The sequence below is a fragment of the Atta cephalotes genome (assembly GCF_000143395.1).
Source record: "Atta cephalotes unplaced genomic scaffold scaffold00002, whole genome shotgun sequence".
NCBI lineage: Eukaryota > Metazoa > Arthropoda > Insecta > Hymenoptera > Formicidae > Atta > Atta cephalotes.
The window spans coordinates 6607163-6628549 of record NW_012130066.1 but is presented as its reverse complement, the minus strand read 5'-3'; the positions used below and the strand labels follow the sequence as shown (position 1 = coordinate 6628549).

At 31.8% G+C, this 21387-nt stretch overlaps 1 protein-coding gene across 1 annotated transcript in view; it reads left to right on the top strand.

Moving 5' to 3' along the window:
• LOC105623397 (dipeptidase 1-like) overlaps positions 1–21387 on the top strand; it is a 140369-nt gene that overhangs the window by 109127 nt on the left and 9855 nt on the right. The window contains exons 5-7 of the mRNA XM_012204794.1: positions 5561–5693; positions 11229–11379; positions 15899–15968. Coding sequence (XP_012060184.1) covers positions 5561–5693; positions 11229–11379; positions 15899–15968 — 354 coding nt within the window. The remainder of the gene's footprint in view (positions 1–5560; positions 5694–11228; positions 11380–15898; positions 15969–21387) is intronic.

Below are 21387 nucleotides of genomic sequence, written 5' to 3'. Positions count from 1 at the left end.
ACCTACGTACTACTACTACTAACTACTACTACTACTCTACTCTACTACTCTACTCTACTCTCTCTCTCTCTCTCTCTCTCTCTCTCTCTCTCTCTCTCTCTCTCTCTCTCTCTCTCTCTCTCTCTCTCTCTCTCTCTCTCTCTCTCTCTCTCTCTCTCTCTCTCTCTCTCTCTCTCCGAATTTTCTTCCGACATAAAATACAGAAACATGTCTACTGAAATAGGCCGTTTCGAGCGCCAAGAAAATGATTTTCGTCGGGAAAAGGCTATTTCGAAGGAATACGAAACGAGAGAACCTCTCACGGATTATGTGTGAGTACACTTGCACGCATCGAAAGCGTCTTTGTTTTCAAGAGCTCTTTCACTGCGCGACATCACCTTCGCAAAGAGAATATGTATTATGATTTTCTCTAACAGCATACATTTGACGAGTTTTAGCAGATTTAACTAGCAGCGTATGAAATAGCAATTCTAAATGAAAGATTAATAAACAAGACTTTAAGTGAAAGACGAAAATCTAAAGCAGAAAATATGTATTTTTTTTTAATACTTCATTTAGATCAAAGCCATTTATGAATTTATTTATTTCATAAATGGCGTGGCAATGTTAGCTCTTTATTTTACAAATCGACAATATAAATGATGCCAATTTAAAGATGAACATGCACCATTATGTTTTTTCCAATTACTATAAATTCGATATCTTTGGTGTTTATTAGCACAATTATGTAAAATTTGTTTTGCGAAGCGACAGCGAAACATTTTCTATTTAATCTACATCGTTGTTTATCCTACATCCAGAGCTCGCGTTCTCAAGATACGTTTTCTGTTATAATGCATACGACAAGCAATGTGCATTTAGCGGCTTTTAACAGATTTAACTAGCAGCGTGTGAAATAATAACTCTAGATAAAGGATTAATAAACAGGATTTATGAAAATTTAATGCGAAAAATATGCATTTTTCTAAATATTTCATTTATTTCGAACAAAGATATTGTTTTTGTAAATAGAGTGGCATTCAGCTATGTTATAAATCGACATTAGAATATAACGCCACAAAATGCCTAGAAATACATCGTTATGTTCTTCCCAGTTACATCTAAATTTACATATCTGTGATGTTTATTAGCACAATTATATCGTAAAATTTGACACTGTTCTGCAAAGTGCCAGCGAAACATCTTCTATTTAATCCGCACTATTATTCATCCAGAGTTCATGTTGATGCTTTCAAGATACATTTTCTCTAGTACGTAAGTTAAGCAGCGTGCATTTCGCGACTTTTAATAGATTTAACTAGCAGCATGTGAAACAGCAGCTCTGGATGAAGAATTAAGATAAAAGACATTAAGTCTAAAGACGAAACTTTAAAACAGAAAATATGCATTTCTCTATGTATGAATATTTCATTTATTTAAAACAAAGATGTTATTTTCGTAAATAATGTAGCACTTAGCAGACTCTTTATGTTACAAGTCGACAATAAAATATGACGCCACAAATAGTCTAATAGAGATTCACCATTGTGTTTTTCCTAGTTGCACCTATAAATTCATATCTTTGATGTTTATTAACACAACTACATCTGTAAGATTCGACACTGTTCCGCGAAGTGACAGCGAAACATCTTATATTTAATCCGTGCTGTTGTTTATTCTTCATCCAGAGTTCATGCTGACGCTCTCAAGATACGTTTTCTTCGATAAATACGTTTCCGTCCCGGATTTCTCGAAACGTTGCACCGCTATCGAGCGGATATTCTGTTGGCAGCCGTCGCGTGTTTTGAACTCCGCACAGTCTCGTCAGTGTTATCTGCTTTCCTTCTGCAAGAAGGCACGTAGCTTTCCGGTCGGACGGCTTTATCTGCCGCATGTACCCCCTCGTAATATCATTATTAACTGCGATTTACCATGCGATCGTCCACATGAACTACCGTGGTGGGGACCGTCCGGAAGATAGGGAAACGTCAGATCCGCTCTACGCTCGCTGTATTTCGCAACGCTAAACTCCATCAGTTAGCTAGCGGCGTCAGATTATTAGCGTCCTTGCGTCTATTTTGTCGTGACGAATAACCCTCTATCGCGCGCATCTGTCGCGCGATGTACCGGAAAGATGTCTACACGCGTGTCACGCGCATCCGCACTCCGTGTAAATTACGCGCAAAATACTATAAATTATTTGAATTCGCATAGCCCGTATAATACTCACCGAGAGCGATAAATCATATGAGTTTAGGTCCGCGAATTCCTACCGGCATTGAGAATTTGTTGACGATCATCACGATCTAGCAATTAATTGTAAGAAGAATAATCCTTTAAAAATCCAATTCGAATTTTAAGAAGATGCTGAAATTATCGACAAAACGCGCATTTCGTATTTTTTTTATTTATTTTTTGTTTTCCTTATACAAAATTAAAAAATCCTTCTCTAAAATAAAAGAAAAACGCAAATAGTTGGAAATCTATAAAAAAATTGTAAATTTTTTTTATAGATTTTTTTATAGATTAAATCACGTAGATTATTTCTTTACATATGTAAATAAATTCAAATATATATTCAAATAAAAAGTAGCATTTGAACAATTTATAACAATATAATGAAATCTTCAAATTATGATTTTGAAGCTTATAAAAGAAGTGAATAGAAAAGTACAATCTAAGTGTACATAACTTAGCATTCATGTAATATACATACAGAATATAGCCAGAGCAAAAATCTACGTAACGTTTTATTTTATATTTTATTTAATGTATGTAATGATTTTTTTTATGCACATAATGTTTTATTTAGAATCTTTTTTATGGATATCAAGTTTGGTCGTCGCTCTAGCATCTTTTTAAGTGAGTAAGCACTCCCAAGTTTTCTTTAAAATCTTGTTCTATAGAATAGGAAAATGAAAAGCCCAGATACTCAGAAATCTTAAAATTCATTATTTTTACATTCCTCTATCTCATAAGAATATAACTAATGTAAATTTATCCATAATATAATATTATAATATATTTATACAACTAAAAAATTAAAAAAAGATTTAGATATTCTAAGCATCTCGTCCCTCAATTTGCATATCTTAAAGTCTACTTAATCTTTACAGGACAGAAAAGCCATTATGGCTGAAGCAGTCATATTTTGAGGCAAAAATTAAAAATGCAATGAAATAATAAATTATAACAATTAATCTTACTCAAGAAAAAAAGAGATATCAGTAATATAAGATATTAGAAATGGATCTTCCAAAGGTTAAAGGTAATATGATCAATTTAATACTGAATATGACTTATTTTCAAATTAAAAACATTAAATAACAGTACTTTATTCAAAATAATTAACTATTACCTTCCAGTATTAAATTTCTGCGAGGGAATGTAAAACTCTGTAAGAATATCTGTGAGAATATCTTCAAAATATGATCACAGTTGGAATAACAGCGAGAGTCAAAATATAAATGCATCTCTCTACTCGTAACGTTAAGTGGAAGGGTGAAAACATATGTGAAAAGCGTTTATATACTATCGGCAACGGCCAAAGGCCATTCGAGAAATGCTACACACGAGAGACGATGGGCTCCGTTTTCCCTTGTCGGAAGAGAATTCGTTTGAGTTGCACGAGACTTCCGTGACCATTCATCTCGTGTCTCTCCCATTATCTTTCCAGCTTCCACATCTCCGTCTTTCTTTTGTCCGTCGCTGTCCCAAATGTACATCATATCGTCATGTGATTAGTATAATAATATTAACGTCGAAAGAGGACCAACAGTAGCGAGAATCGGGGATGCCAATAGCGTTACACTAGAACTTAGGACCGGAACTGAAATTCAATATTTACGCCAGTGCGCGGTAACTCACTGCTAATTAGACCACCGAGTAATTGGTAACGCTAGCTCTCTCAAAGCCTCTATGAGAGAGCGCAGTGAAATTCGGGTCGAATGCTGTACTCTCTTGCAACTAGCTGCACTGCGTACTGCGTATCTCTTCCCCGATATTGATGTTCGATTACTCAACAACACACATCGAATGCTCGACTGATTCGAGGAGTTTAACATTCGCCGCGAACATTTAACTCGATGCTGAGCATTTACACGTAAATAAGCACGTTCGAATTAGATCACTTCGTCTGGTGCAAGCAAAGTTTCAAAACCGACGTGATTTTGAAAACGCGACAAATTGAAAATTTCCTAAATATTCAAATTAATACTTATCTTAACTTTAGCCTCGCAGTACTTTTTTTCTTCGATCAATTTTCTAACATGCTAAACTTTTGTGTATGTATTTTCTGTTATATACATATATTATAAATAAATGGTAATGCAAGGCTCCATATGACAACGGTCATATAATCAGTGAATCCTAAGTTCAATCCTGACTGTCAGTCTATGCATATTTTGTAAGAAATTGATCGAAGAATCACGATTAAAAAAATACAGATCTTAAGTCAGATCTTAAGATGTTAAGTCCAAGAATGTGAAGAAAGATACAAATCTACCATACCATCTATATCATAGCGAAAATAGACATGTCTATTCCGGATCTATATTAGGCCTAAGAATCTGAAGATCCTGGAGCTCCATTAAGCCTGGAATCCGAAAAAGGGAGAGAGGAGCAGTCGCATAAAACTCGTTAGACTATGGACTAATAATCTGACACAGGAATCACAGAAGAACTTTTGAAATCTAGATGATGTTTAATGATTGATATATAGTCCTACTTGCTTCCACTATTATTACTGTTATTACCATGATAAATAAATATAAAAGAGGCTATACTTATGTCATGTATAACAATCAAATTCTCTCTTAATTAAATTAATCTCAAAGACGTCAAGATTTTTTTACTTCTTTGATCAAAATACGATGTTTTTAATGACGCAAAATAATTAAGTAAATGATGTAAATAAAAGTATCGATAATTTACAAAGTAACGTAATCAGAAAAATAACGTAATTACTCTTATCAGTAAAAAGTCTCAAATAAATCTTTCTTTCACGGTAAAATAACTGTTTCGCGTGGAAATAAAATCCAAACCCTTTAATGTAAAGAGTTAATGAAACATTTATCGCACCGATAATCCTAAAGCATTGTGAGTAATTGAGCGTGACTGTATTACACTGTATACGGAGTCACGCGATATATCAAAACACGCGAAAAAATACACGACGTACTATTAATAATGCTTCATTTAAGATCCACATGATATTTTATTGTAGCTCTTAGAAGTGTATTTATGAATTGAATAAAATTTCCAATTAAAAAATGTGCATCAAAATTATTATTAGCTTTCTTTATTCTTTCCATCCCTTTCTTTCGCTTATTTTCTCTTCCGAAAGATATTTTCAATCAATCGATTTTGTGTACGGCGAAAATGAGATAGAATGTAAAGAGAAGTTAGTTTTTTAATTTGAAAAGTTTTGTTTAATTTAAAACATTTGTTAAATTGTATTTCATGTATAGAAATCAATATTAGGTTTCTAAACACAATCACTGGCCATTTCTACATATAATTTATAATTTACTACAATAATTTCTACAATAATTTAACAATATGATATATTTCTTTTTTTCAGTTTTGGTCAGCCTACGTTCCTTGCGGTGCCGCTCAGTTAAATGCAGTTCAACTCTCATTGGAACAGATTGACGTAATTCGTCGACTCGCCGAAATGAATGCTCAACACTTAACCCTGGTTACCTCCGTCAAAGGTAAGTACACATGGCGTATATTCTCAACAAAAAAAACAAAATTTAACAACAATATTTAATACTGTTAAATTAACATTTAATAACTATATTTAATAATAATATATTTCATACTGTTATTAAATAAATAAGATTATTTTTTAGTTAGATTGCTGTTAGCTAATATTGTTGATACATTATTCTTTTCACGTACAATTTTTATCATATTATATGAATAATATACGTAACAATAATTTTTCTTCATAGATATCAACTATTTTTCTTCCTTTTTCTAACTTTAATACAAGAAATTGCAATTTCAATTTTAGACGCTCTAATATTTGCGCTATTTAGTTTTTATTATCAAGATTTAAAGATGTGAAATTATCTCCTTTTTACATCTTTGTAAGTATTTGATAACTACGATTATATAATTAACCAATTAATAAATGAAAATGAATTACGAACAAATATTATCTAATAATATACGAACAAAATGTGTCAAGTAAACGCAAATGAAAAGTGAAGATCGTTGAGTTGAGTATAAGAAATGTCAACAATACCAAAACGCGTACAATGAATATGAATCTCTAAAGTATTATCGAATGAAAGAATCTCCGTTGTGACATCAGGAGCAATTCAGTTTATTTGAACCGAACCTTTTGTAACTGAAAGAATTCTCGTGACCACCATATTATGTTATTAAATGTAACACGGTAGTACCAATAGATATGAAAGCGACGGTCTCAGAGAAACTTTCTCATCGGGACGATTCGAGAGGATAAAGGACCGCTATTAATTGCTCGACTTCTCCGAAGTTGAAGAAGAAAGTCGTTATTGGATTCGATTCGATGGCGTAACTTATTGTAGAAGATTTATCAGCAGTAGACAAAAGTATTATGCTATCACCCATGCCATAATCCACGAAAGGTCCTTGCTAATTCACGAAATATCAGAGACAATATTTGACTTAATAAGATAATTAAGTCAATATAAATAATTAGAAGGACTACTCTTAAATTGGAAGTTGCTTGTTTCTCTGGTACCGCATTATGGCTTATATGGATTATAATATCATAATAAACTACATTTTTCTTTTTAACGTTTGACTCACAAAAGTTTGACTAAATAAAGAAGAAAAATGAGATTTCCTCTAATGTATCAATCACATTGATTGACTTCTATATTAAAAATTTCAATGGACCACATATTTTCTTAAGAGAGAGTGAACACAGAAGCATCCGATATGTATCAACATTTTTAAATCTACTAGTTAACTTATATAATAATGTATTTTTGATTTGAGAATCCGACAACTTATGTAACATTATAATTTTTAATTTGTTTTAACATTGAGACCCGATCGGCGTCGAAACATTTGTTTTTTTGAATTTTTTTATATTTAGTTCTGAATATTAAATGTTCTTAATTTATTTTTAACTGGCTCGTAGCCCTTCTAATTATTTATATTGATTTATTCTAAGCTATATTATTAATTTATATAAGAATATTAAGATTAGAAGAAATAATACCTGTTGGATCTATGACGAACCTTTACCACTTAATTCGTGTTTCGAACTGATCTGAGCTAATTCTCAAGCAGAACAACAAGTCATGATATCGTCAAAATAACGTTAAAATGAATTATGATTGATCGAAAAATGACGTTTAATAATCACTTTAGAGCCATTTTAATATCATGATGACTTGTATTCTATTTAAATACCAAGTAATTTGTCATCATTTTAATGTTATGGATATTTAATTGCTTAATGTAATTAATAATGTAATAATTAATTATCGTCACATTTGCACATTTGCAATATTTTATACAAAATAGAAGAAAATAGCGTAAAGTTTAAACATTATATAGTTAAACATTATATTTTTAAAAACATTGTTACAAACCATTAGACATATCAAAAGTTTATCTCAACACAGTAAAAGTTAAAAAAAAGTTAAAAAGATTACGAATGTTGAATACAAATTTTTTTTGTTTAGCAAACGTCCATTAGTGCTGATGACTGGTTGAGCCACCACTATTTTTAACGAAAACTCATTTAAGTTAAAAATTGATGGGTCAATTTATCGTCTGTTAACGAGAATTTATAGAACGTTGGTGAAATCGACTAATGAATAAATTTCATCGATATGCAATAGCTACTTTTACAATATACTTATAGAGAAAAAAGAGAAAATATGCCGAGATAACATTGACGCTAAAATAAAGAACAAACTGCCTGAAAGAAAAGAAAATATCAAGCAGGAGAGGATAGTGGGAAGGATATACGAAAGCTTGTAAAAGTTTTTGCAACAAGTAACTCACTTTGGAAACCCGACTGCTATTTTCATAAGCTCGTTGAAATCGAATCGAGGTTACGCGAGAAAGAGATAAGAACGTAATATTTTATGTAAACTTTTGCAAATATTGCTGCATAAATAACTAAAAAACAATTAAAAATTAATGAATGCTAATTAGCGAATAATTCGAGCAATACAAGTACATTGTATAATGAAAGGCGTATAATTTAATTTAGATGGTAATTTAGATGATAGACTTTTTATCATAAAAAAATCTTATCTTCATATAATTTTAAACTTTTGTCAAAATATTTCACGTTAAAACTAAAAATAATCTTTACAGTTGACAAATTACAGTTAATCTTTCGATAACGAAAAATTTGATTCTTTCTCAACGAATACGCTTATGTAAACGGACAGTTGATTAGACACGTATGCGAATCAAGTTAGGCACGCCGTTGAAATATGAAAAGGTTTATGAAGAGCAAGTGAAGAAATGAGACTGGCACTGCTTCGCAACGAAAGTCTCGCAATGGAACTTACCGCGAGTAACTCGGTCCGGAAAGCTGTCAGCCATTTTCATAAGCTCGAGAAACTTCGCCAAGTGGGAAGTGGAAACGAGGTCGCGGCATAAAGAAGGTAAAAGGTGGAAAAGCCAGCAGCTCGTGCACGCAAACCTGTCCCACAATAGTGTCTGGAACAGACAAAAAAACTGTGATTTCGAAATATATCGCGTTGAATTTGACGAACCAAGAAAACACTATTAATTAACTCTAATCAGTATTCACTCCGAAATTTCTGTAATTGTAAGTATTCGCGAGTCCAATGCATTTTAAATTAATGTATTGTTTAAAGTTGTGTAAATGATTTTTTTCATTTTGAGGATCAAAATTCGAAGAATAAAATAATATAATGTAAAATCATGAGATTGTGAAAAACATTTAAACAATTTTTCATAATAGTTGAAAAAAATGTCTGGATCCAAATGTCTGAACTTGCGAAAACGATTAGGGTTAAAAAAAATAATTAATAGAATATTTTATAGTGCACTCTGATTTCTTCTAGCTCATGTAGGGAAAAAATATGTATATATAACAGTGAAATAAGTATTATACGTATGAAGTTTGTACAATCAATAGAAAAATCATTGATAATAACATAAAGTAATTATTTATAATAATTGTTATAATATTTAACTTATTTAATATAATTAATTATTTTGCAAATAATTTATTTTATGTAATTAGTTATTTACAATAATTAATTGTATAAAATAAATTGATTATTTACAGTAGTTAGTTATCTTAATTTAATTCCTAAATTTATTTCTTTTAACAGTAAATTATGTTTTAATTATCATATTTTCGTATAATATACAATTCGTGAAATCGTTCTTAAATATAATATTATATTCTTTGAATATCGAATTTTAGATGTTAATATATTGTATAATAATAAGCTTACTATAAAATATAGTATCAATTAATATAAAAACGGGGACATTATTAAAGTAAAGGACATATTCATTTCGTTTTATTTTTTGGGAAAAGGCAAGCTGCTTCCGAGCGAGCTTCGTTCAAAGCAGCAAAGGTAGGGAACAGTTACAAGAGAAGATTACAGCTTTTTAATTTTCGAGATCAGTGGCGCGTTTCTCTGAAGAGAATATGCGGCTTTCTTGTATCAAGATAAAAGGTATTAAATCCTATTAAATGCTATAAAACGCTTTAGCTTATCGTAGTATGGCATGATAAAAGGATGAACCAAGCGAGCGCGTAAAAACTTTAGGTTAATATCAATTTATTATTGCAGTTTTTCTTTGTAATTATTCAATGTTTTTTAATTATAATCTCATATCCTCGGATTTATTTTATATAAAAATTTATAGCCATCACAATCCACAAATTTAATTACATTTTAATTATATTGATCAGCACTAATAACAATCAATAACTTGCGCAAAAAATAAACAAAATAAATAATGTGGATATAGCAATAAAAAATGTGCGATGTGAGAACTTTTATTGATGAAAAAATGGAAAGAAACAGGATGATAAAAGTTTATGAAAAGTTTATCTGACGAATCCACATCATTAATTCTGAGGTTAGAGAGAATATCCCGTAAAGACTGTAAACTTCTAAGAGGAGATTCCTACAAAGATCATTTTGAGATGAAAATCCTAATATTAAAATATCGAAGCTATAATAACTTTTTAATGTAATAAATATTAATCATTAGAAATATTAATAATATTATCTTTGCATACGTAATCTTATATTGATATTAAAAAGATGTGACAATGAGTTTCCATTTTTATAACATTTTGCGTTGTATCGCATCTGAATGTGCAAATTTTTGACAATATGATTCGCTAACTTTAAATACTTATAATTCAAAAACCATAATATCCTCGATATTTTAGGATTAGAATTTTAATATTAAAATGACCTTAAGAATCTACACTTAAGCGTTTTTTTGTCTTTACCGGATATCCTGATATAAAATAGATATAAAATTTTATATACGTATATTTTTAATATTGCAGCAAAGCGGATTTTAAATCCAGGATATGCAGTTAAATAAATAACTCGTGCGAATTGACATATTCGATATAAAGTACGATAAATCAGAAGGCTTTAATATCCCACCACGTCGTCTCGATCTAAAAGTCTGAAAGTTTCAATGAGACGATCGACAGCACTCCTGAAAGCGGATCTGAAAGCCGATTTTTACCGATCTTTTCATTCATTCCCGCAACCCGCCTAAAGCGCGACTGACTTTCTGAGATTCCGTCCGATCTGACCCGACGAAGGTCGTAAATAATCTATGAACACCATAATTCCACGATCCCGAGGCCCCGCTTAATCTCATAAAGTGTCACTTTAATCTCGCTCGGGAAAAAAAGAAAAAAATTATAAGACTCGCGCCGACGGGGCGGGCACGACGAAAAAACGGATGAAACTTCGCTGATTCACGGAAGAAGCTGTAATTCGACCGAGAGCAAAGTTGATTCGAAGTTCCGCGGTAAGATGAGCCTCAAATAACTCCGTGTACCTACTTGGTATTTCCCGAGGTTTAAATATTCTGAGTTTGGCAAGTTCATTGGATAGTACTACTACAGTTTTTTAGTTTCATGTTTACAACGTTAAATTGCTAAAACGTGATAAAACTTTCTATAATTTTAAGAAAATAAAGAGAACATGACACACCACACATCGAGAATTTTTTTATTAAATCATGATATATCACTGTATGTGCAGGTCTCATCGAGGCGCATAGAGAAGGCAAGATCGCAAGTCTAATCGGAGTAGAAGGTGGTCATTCCTTGGGGAATTCCTTGGGTGTTCTCAGGACGTTTTACGGTCTGGGAGCGCGATATCTTACTCTGACACATGCGTGTGACACCTCCTGGTGAGTATAAATTATGAGAGCGCATAAGAATCTGTCTTGAGAATAATTAATTTATCGCGATTTAGAGCTCAATAAGAAGAATAACAGGCTCATAATCAAACCGATCATGTGGCAAAAAATTAACGAGTATTGTAATTGAATATAATAAAGAGCATTGTAATTGAATTTAATCACGAATAGAAAAAAAAAGAAAAAATAATAAAAGCTAATATATTCTGATAGTTTCTCATGTTATATATAAATTACAGTTAATAATAGATTACTTTATAAGGTTGACATTAATTAATTTAAAATAAAAGTAACAATCTTATATTACATTATTTATATTACATATTACATTATTTTGAGTCAATTTCATTTAATTAAATTATAGACAGAATTAACCACTCTGTCGATTTAATCGATTTAATTAATTAAACAATGTTTTATAAGAGATCAATTATTCGCTACTAAAATATTGATTTACCATAAAATTCACTTTAATTTTCGATGTTATGTTCCTCGCACACGATTCGTTGGAATTAGAAGATTGCACTCTCTCATTCAAGATCAAGATTCTAAGGGATGTTTCATTGTTTCGCTATCGTTCTTGTCACGTCTCCTCTTACCCTTGTGCTCGAGAAGTTTCTTCATGTACAAGCCGCTCCTTCATCGAACATCCAGTTTTTTTACTCGAGTCTCGTTGTACTTCGTATCACGATCCACTCTTAGAGGCAAACCAATTCCACGGTTGATCGGCTTAACCGAGAATCGAAATAATCTGAAATCTGGACGCCCGGAAGTTCTTTTTGGTAATTTCGAAAATACCCTAAAGCCACTGCTTATTTTCCGGCGCGCCGAAAAAGAAACTTTACAGCAAAGGAGTTCTGCTTATAAAGAGAAAGAGGGGTAGCACCTTTTATCAGAAAGAATACAGAAGTCAACTTTTACAATTTAATCTCCTTAATCAATTACTGTAAAAGACGATTCTTTAAATTGTTCTAACTTCATTTTCCAATTTTGCTTTGTCTGACATTGTCCATTTTCAAGAGAAATTTACTGCATCATTTATTCATGCCAAAGATATACATTTGGTATATCTAGTATTTGATAAAAAATTTAAAATACAATACGCTCCCATTATTTATGTTTCTTTACATATATTACGAACTTATTGCTTATTTGTCACAATTTTGTAACCTAAATAATTCCACTTTTTTTACAATAATATATTACATAAAGGATTTAAAAAAATTCATTCAATATTACTAAAATTAAAAAATATAAAGTTGTAGAGTATATTATTAAAAATTTTCTCTTTATTTTTATTTTTACGTTTCTGCTTATTTTTATTTTTATTCTATATATATTAGTTTGTTATGATTAGTTATGATAAGCTCATTTTTTGAGAGACAAACAATGGAATAGAACAGAAATAGAAACATTTTTCTTCCTCTAACTCAAACATCGATCTTTAACCTAAAGTTTATGCATCCCTTGTGATGCTGCGTGTGGAGTTGTAAATAAAGTCCCTGCTTTTATGCGTCCGTTCGATCCGGGTCACATGAACCGCGATAAGTTGCGTTTTCACGGAAAATCCAACATTGCATTATTTGCGAGCTGCAAGTTACGCGGGGTCATAAAACAGAACTACACGCGCACGAAACAGCGACATTCGGCTCCCGTGCGACTCCACAGTCGTTTAATTACCACGAGGCCGCGATCATTTACGGAGATCTTTCTCGTCGAAAGGAAATTTTATTCCCGACCAACGAAAAATTTTCGCTCGACTTTTCTAGCCTCTCAAACTTCGCGAAGCTTCCCCTTTTTTTTCTTTTTTTAGCATAATAATATTCATAATCTGAAAACTAAAGTTTGGGACATTTCAGTTATTTTCTTTTTTCTCATGAAACTTGAGAACGATCATTAAATTGCGATGCTGAAATTGTCGAGATTGTCAACTGCGCACATCGACCGCGTGTACTCATATATTACTGCCCACTATATCTTTTATGAGCACGAGGAATCATGCTCGAACCGTAATAATCTTACTCTGTGTTACCTGCCACGCGAAATAGAATTTACGTCTCGAGCAGAGCGACGCTAGATGCCTTGGTAGCTTTCGAGATGTAAATTACGACGGTGACCGCCAATATTACTAACTCTAACGCCGCTTTAAGGTCAAAGTATTATACGACAATGGGCACCGACCTGGTTCACCGTGCTCTTTCCGATGTTCGCCTGCTTTATGTCTCCCTCGACGCCGCCCGCGACGCTTACCGCAGTAAATAAGAATCGGGAGTCACGTCGAGCCCTCCGACGTGCAAATCTTCTTTCAAATATAGTACATATTTTGGTCTTCTGACCCCCCCCCTAAAATTACATCGATGTCATTTTACGATACACACAGAAAGTAATCTTTTCTCAGCATCAAGTCAGTTCCGTCAGAATTAAGGAAGAGAACGAGTATTTAATCCAAAAATAAATGTGAAACTCAATTTCAAAAAATAATAATTGTAATGACAGAAATTTGAAATTAAGATACTTTATACTTTTGCCATCACGTCGCGATTCTTAGTTAAATTATTCTAAGTTAAATTATTTTTAGATTTTATTAAATTTTTATAATTTTTGATTTTCTTAATGCTTTATTTTAAATTATTTATTTAATTAAATTCTATTTATCAAAATTAAATCCAAGTAATTTTTATAAGGAATGTTGCGCCCCCATTACATGTAACGCCATAAATATATCGTAATAAAAAGAACTAAGAACAACGTTTAATTTTTATAATAAAAGTTATAATAAATAATAGTAATATTACGAGAATTACAAAGGAACAGGTGATTTGGAACATTAAGAAAAGTATACGTCTATGAAAGAAGCCTACCATACAGAGAATATCTGAGGAAAACTCGTCGTAAAAATGTGGTTTCATCTCTGCGGCCTGAGATTTCCGGCATCCATGAAGAAAAGCGTACTTTTATTGGGACAATATCCGAATTGCTTTTGGACGTGTACCCGAGGCTTAATGTCAACCTCCGACTCTATTCTCTCTCTTTTTCTCTTATCTCTCTTGGTCTATGTCGCATGTCTTGCCTCTTCTCCTTGGGGACGCGAGATTGTCGAACCCGATTGAATTTTCTACAGTTCTAGATGACGATGCCGAATCATCTCCTGGCGTTTCCACGTCTGGAAGCGAAAATTGACCGTGAAAAATTATCGGATTCTCGATAGCATTCGCGCTTTCGTATTACTTGTTTTTTGACCTTCTTATTTTTATTTCTTCAATATTTGATATGATTTCATTATTCAACAGACAGAAATAACGCAAAATATATTTAGTCGACACAAATCTTAATAGCTTCTCTGGCGAATTTAAAGATGCATATTTCTTTACAAAATAAATTTATGTAAATGTTTAGTTATGAAAGTTATTAAATGTTAAAAGTGTAAATATTGAACAAGATCTCGCAATTAATTAAAAATAATATTTATTTTAATAGATACTTAGTTATAATTACTGAGATATTTATCTATGGAAGATTATAAAACTGAATAATAATTTCTTATAAAATTCATTGAGGAAATATCGAATTTATATTCAGGAAAAATCTACTATAAATAATACTTAAAAATTATATAGCTTCGTAGTTATAACATGTTTGCAATCTCGGAACACAGTTTTTATATAAATATTTCAAAACTTTTCTTTAGTTAACAATTAATTTATATGTCTAGCAGACAACAAGAATTAACCGTAATAAATGGATAAATGGAAACACACGTTACTTCGAAAAGTTTCATGGAACTCAAATGAGCTTCGAATTGCTTTAACGATTCTAAAGGCTACGTATATGATAACGAAGTGTGCAATCAGAAAGCGCGCGTGGAGTTTATGTACATTTGACCTAAATTACTTGACCCAATGCTTCTCGAATGTGCCTCCTCAAATATAAATAGAAAGGAGTCTGTTTTCAGTATGTGTCTAAATCAAAACTAAGAATATAAAAATCTAATACAAATTTTAAGGCCAATTTTTTAATGTCAGAATCATTTTCGATGAAAAAAAATTACACACGCATATACAAAATTAAATATGGAATTTTGTCATAAAAATTAAAAATATTAAAGCTGAAGATTATCTTCTCGAGTTTCGAACAAACAACGTAAACTCCATTAAAGAAACTTATTATTAATATACTGTATAATATCAAATAAATAAATAATATTTTTAGGTATAGTAAAACCGAATAAATCAAGTGATTAATTTTTTTATTAATGATGTACACGTTTTTATGATTGACGATTTGCTGTCATTGAAAATTCATTTTATTTCACATAATAATAAATGGATCATGATAAAAATGTACGCGTAATAAATATATAAAAGATAACATGATATTTCAGAAAATATTATTCGTTCTCGTCTGAAACTCGTCCGAGGGGACAGAAAGCAAGTGCGAGCACCCAGTACGACCGCTGGATTTTCACAGCGAGACTCACAAACTAACGTTCTAACAGACATTTTCTTGGCAGGGCAGTCTGTTCTGTTGGCGAGACGAACAACACTCAGGACTCCACGCCGGGCCTCAGCGAATTTGGGAAAGTGAGTCAACATTTACATTGTACGCGCTCCACTGCGGATTTACCTTTTTCAGTAGTGAACAGGGAAATATCGCGTTTGCAAAAAAAAAATGTCGCGTGTACATACATGCTTCCAAAAGAGTTTCCGTTTTATGACCGCGGATGGAGTTGCTCGACATTTTGCAGAAAAATAATACTGTAGACTTCCGGCCAAGATGCGTCCCAGTATTATTCCGCGAAACGACTGTGCGACAGTTTAGATTATAATTTCGTTATGAACTCTATGAGTATACATTATAACGCGAATATTGCATTAAACATTTTCGTTTTATTTTACGGAAATAAGAGCTTCTTCAATAAATAGTAATATCAATATGGAATCAGAGAGAGCATTCCATGTTGTGCATTCCAAATATTTGAATAATTTAATGCTGTTTTTATATTTGCATGTACATTATTATAAGTTCACTTTAAAAAAATATAGGTGTAGATTTAAGACTATGAGATATTTAATAATATTTATATAATTCTTATCATGTATTGATATTAATATAAATATTAACATGGATTTAACATGATTTAAAACTCATAATGTTATGTTTGCTAATAGATTTAAACGCTAAATTTTGTCCATTTTAATATCGTCCAAGTTTGGACGATATTACAAAAAATGAATAGGTGCTCTCTAAAATTTTTAGAGTGAATCTCACTCCGGAGAGTGAAATCTCACTCTTAAAGATTAAAAATTGAGCCACTACTTTTCAAGACTGGCTCAATTTTCACTCTTTATTGTGAAAGTCCACTCCAAACAGAGAGTATTAAATATAGAGAGTATTAAATATAATTCTTATATGCTGGTGTTGATATAATCATCAATATAATATGTGAGAATTTAATTCCATAAGTTTTAAATCATAGTGTTAAATCCATACCTATTGTTTTATCAACATAACATAAATTTAACACCGTGATATTAAATGCACTCATATTTTTTGTAATATTGTTATTCAAATGGAAAAAGGCGATTTAAGGTTTAAATCGCCTATTAGTGAATATATGAAAGGCATAAATATATAAAATAATGCCTGCTAATTTCTATAATACTTTGCGCTTGTACGTTAAAATTTCCCAACGGCTTATCCTTCTGGAATATCTAAATAAACGAGACGTCACGACGGCACATTACATCAGGGACGTTCCCAATTTTCGTAGCGGGATTTAGATCATGGCTTCACGATCTCGATGGCTGGAATTATTTTTCCACGACATAACCGGGGAAATGATCGTCAACGAACGCGCGACTGATCGCGTCCGACCTACATTCCGTTTATCACTCCCGTCGCTCCGCCGCGTTCATAAAATTATATCCCGACCCACTTTCGCGTGTAGAATTCGTCGAGGGATTTCGAGCGTTAACGCATAAGTTCGCCGATCTCAACGAGGCGAATTTCTGCCATTCAGCATCGCGTGATTCTCGTCCAAAAAAATCGAAGGAAACGAATCGTCATCGGATAGTTTCGCATCAATTGAGTTTTTGTTAGAATTCATAATCCTATGGCAATGGCGATTTTGATTAAAAGAACAAACAAAGAAAGGAAATATTACTGGTGGTAGATTCGAGAAGAAATAAGGAAGAAATAAACGGACGAGAAAAATGCGTAAGGACGTAAATCATATGAATCACCTACCGTTATCTCACATCTCTTGCAATGTCTAAATTTTATATTAATAAATGACACAGGTCTTCTAAAGAAAAATTCTATGCGCAATGTTAAATGTTCTCCATTTATCATTGATGCTTGTCTGCATAAAGTGCTAATTATAGATATTCCATCTATAAACCAACAATTAAAAGTCTGAAATAATTCGTCGTCGCCGTGACGTCTTTCCAAATAACATAGTCTAGAGTTTTAATCATTTTTGTTCATTATATATGATCTAGATTTTTATTATCTATATTTAGTTTATATATTTTACATAGAAAAAGAAATTTTACTAAATTATTTAAAATTTTGCCAGATACCGATTTGAAAATAATTCCGTTGTATCATTGAAATAATTAGGTACATAAACGCTCAAGTTAATTGCTAAAATATCAAATGTAATCGTAATTTTAATCATAAGTTGTAAGAAAAAAAATTGTAAGAAAAATTGACGCTAATTATTAGAAGTTATCCGGAATTTTAATGTGTGTGTAGTTTTAATTGTAATTTTAAATATTAGATGACCGCGAATGAAGGTCGAAACATTTAATTCTGTTATTCTAATAAGATTCGAATGCGATAAAGATTAATTTCGCAACAAAAACTAGCATTGGCTTTTATGCCCTCCCTTCCTGGGATATTGATTTATTCATAAAGCCTTTGTCATTTTATAAAATGTCAAACTTTTTACAGCTTTACTCATTATGTTTGAAAGTTCAACAATCCTTTTGATGGTACAAAACTATTTTTAAATATACTATCTATTCTTTAAATCTGAATCAGTGGATAATTATTGATATCAGTGTCAAGTATGCCACTGATAAGTAGTAAATTAAATGTGAGATTTCTAACTAATCTTTATTGTGCTACCTAATTAGCCTTGTTTTAATACTTGAATTCAATGAATACGGTATTGGAAAATTGAAATTAATGTGCAAATATCAGTATTTTAGTTATATAATGCTCAAATATTCTTCCTTTTTTAGTTTTTTAGAACTTCACTGATTATCAGTAAAGTAATGCCACTTGGTAGTTAGTGACTATCCATTATTCCACTGATTCAGCTTTAGAAAGTAACTAAATTTTTAATTATTTTATCATGTATAATCAAAGAACTGCAACAGTAGACTAACCTATATTTTGTAAAAACAGAAAAAATAAATCTAAAATTAAAGAGAAACAGTTGACCAACTCACATTTTTATAAAATTGCAGTATAAGGCCTTCAATTTATTTTTTACTGCAGGAAATCGAAGAAAGAAAACTTAATTAATAAATATCGCCAATTCCGTTATAACGTTATTTTAGCATATATTCATTGTAATTGACTATCGAAAAACGGTAAATATGACTGAGCCATGGTTACAATAAATTATTCGAAAAAAAGAATTTCCTGTACGCGCGATATCAACTATGTTCTATTTTGTTTGCTACGCAAACGAAAAGTCGCGTGTCTCGATTGTCGCAGCACACCGCTGGCTATATTGAAACACCAACAGTACAAAAGTGTTATTGCTGCTAGCGAGCGAACATTTCACCACGAAATTCCGATAATCTACAAGTCCTGGAAGTAATATCGCTTTCTTCTTGCTCCTCCCCTCTGTCTGAGATACTGAAATATTTTTATCAAAAACAATAATCTACCTCGTATGCGTTAGTTTGATTTTCTGTTCCAAGAAGAGAAATATCTCTCCGACTTTACGTTACTTACGAGACTCAGTAAACATCAACTAAAAATTAAAGATAACATAACATCAATGTTATAATATCACTCAACTAACTCCGATACGCGTAACATACATTTATAACCGCTCGTTTTGAATATCCGATGTTAAAACGTTTCAATCAAAATGAATTTAATATCGCTCTTTTCCTTATCTTCTCTATGATACCAAATTTTTTTTTATCACCAATAATTCACCTCATGCGTTAGTTTGATTTTCTGTTCAAAGAAGAAAAATCTCTCCTCCTTCACGTTTGATTTTCTGTTCAAACAAAAGAATTTCTCCACGTTATATCCTGTAAACAGCAACTAAAGTAACACAACATAAATGTTATGATTTCACACTCAATAATGTAACTGTTACGTATAACATATGTTATATTATACTTATAATGTTGTGCAAAATAAAATTATAACATTGATTATGTCACATTTAGTTGATGTTTACTGGAGAATCTCAACATATATAGACAAACTTTTACAGCCGCGCAGACTTTGAAATGTTGGTAATTAAATAGAATCATAAATGAGTGACTCATTATCTCGAAATCTAAGTCTCTCGAAACCGCCTGTTTGTATATCCGGCAACCGAAACGAATTTCGCGTGTCGTTTCAAATGGAAACGTCGCAACGCCACGCCTCGTTCGGAAAGACAAATGGAATTATCTGAAAATTCCCCGCGCGTGCTCATGTCTCCTCGTATAGTTCAACCTTCCATAACGTCATGCCGCTGTAAATACCGGCATGCATTTCCGACGATGGACAGCGTCATCCATCCCACATCACGCCCCGGCAAAAAGAGTTTGAGATAAATTTCGCTACCGTGTGTGTAATGCGCGTGTGTGGACGAATGCGCAATTCGACGAATTTTGCGACATTTTTGCCCTGTACTCCCTTGTTCCTTTGGTCTGTTATTTCTATTGAACGACCTATATTTTCCATTCACCAGGTGCGCGAGTACGTACACAAACGCATCTTGAATCACCGTTAACGCGACGCAGTGATGTATCGTGAAATTAGCGATAGCTCGTGGCGTTGTATTTGTCACGGTTGCAACATGGCATGGGGCTTGATTTTATTGCGGCTTTTGGATGTGACGATTAGTTTCGTCTAGTCCCGCCACGCGCTCGATATTCAGCAACAGGCATCGGATTACACCACGAAAATTCGCTGTTTCGTCTACCGCGCCGCGGGATATAGACTACAAAACTGGTTTCCTCCCTTTTAATTTTCGCAAAGAATTAAAACGATCTCGAATGCGGTAATAATTACCGCAATGTTATTAATTTGAAAATTTTCACGATGAAATCTAAATTGATCAAAAAATTTTACGATTATTATAAGCAGAAATTAAAATTTATATACGTCAGTTACATATTAAAAATCACTGAAATAATATCTTTTATTTAATTTTTATTATAATAAAATTTTTGGATATAATTTTGGATAACTTGCAACATAATTCTTAACGGCTTTATTTTGAGTTCACAAATCGTTTGTATATCATGCTTCTTTTCGTAAAATTATTTTTTGCACTAAAAACAACAAAAAAACATTTGCAATACTTGCATGCAATACTTGTATGCAATTTGTTAATAATTAAATTTACGTGTTAACAACGTAAGTTTACGTATTAAAAATTTCTTATTAAAAATTTTATTTGATTGATTCAATCTTAAAGCCTAATTTTTTTATTTCAATTTTATTTAATTTGTATTAATATACTACATTGCATGCAATAAAACTTACACGGAAAAAAACGATTCCACTAAAATATCTAAAACATTAGCTATATATAGGCATTCCGGAATAACCGCCAAATATTTCATGCGTAGATAGATCGGACTAATAAATCGAAAAATCTTCTGTTATTTTATAATTTTCGCAATAGTTAACAAGATATTAATAACTAAAAATTCATTTTTAATAATCTTTTAGTCGAATACTATCAATTTTACAGAAAAATAGCAAAAATTGTTTGTTTTCTTTTTATAGAGCTCTAAGAATTTTTTCAGA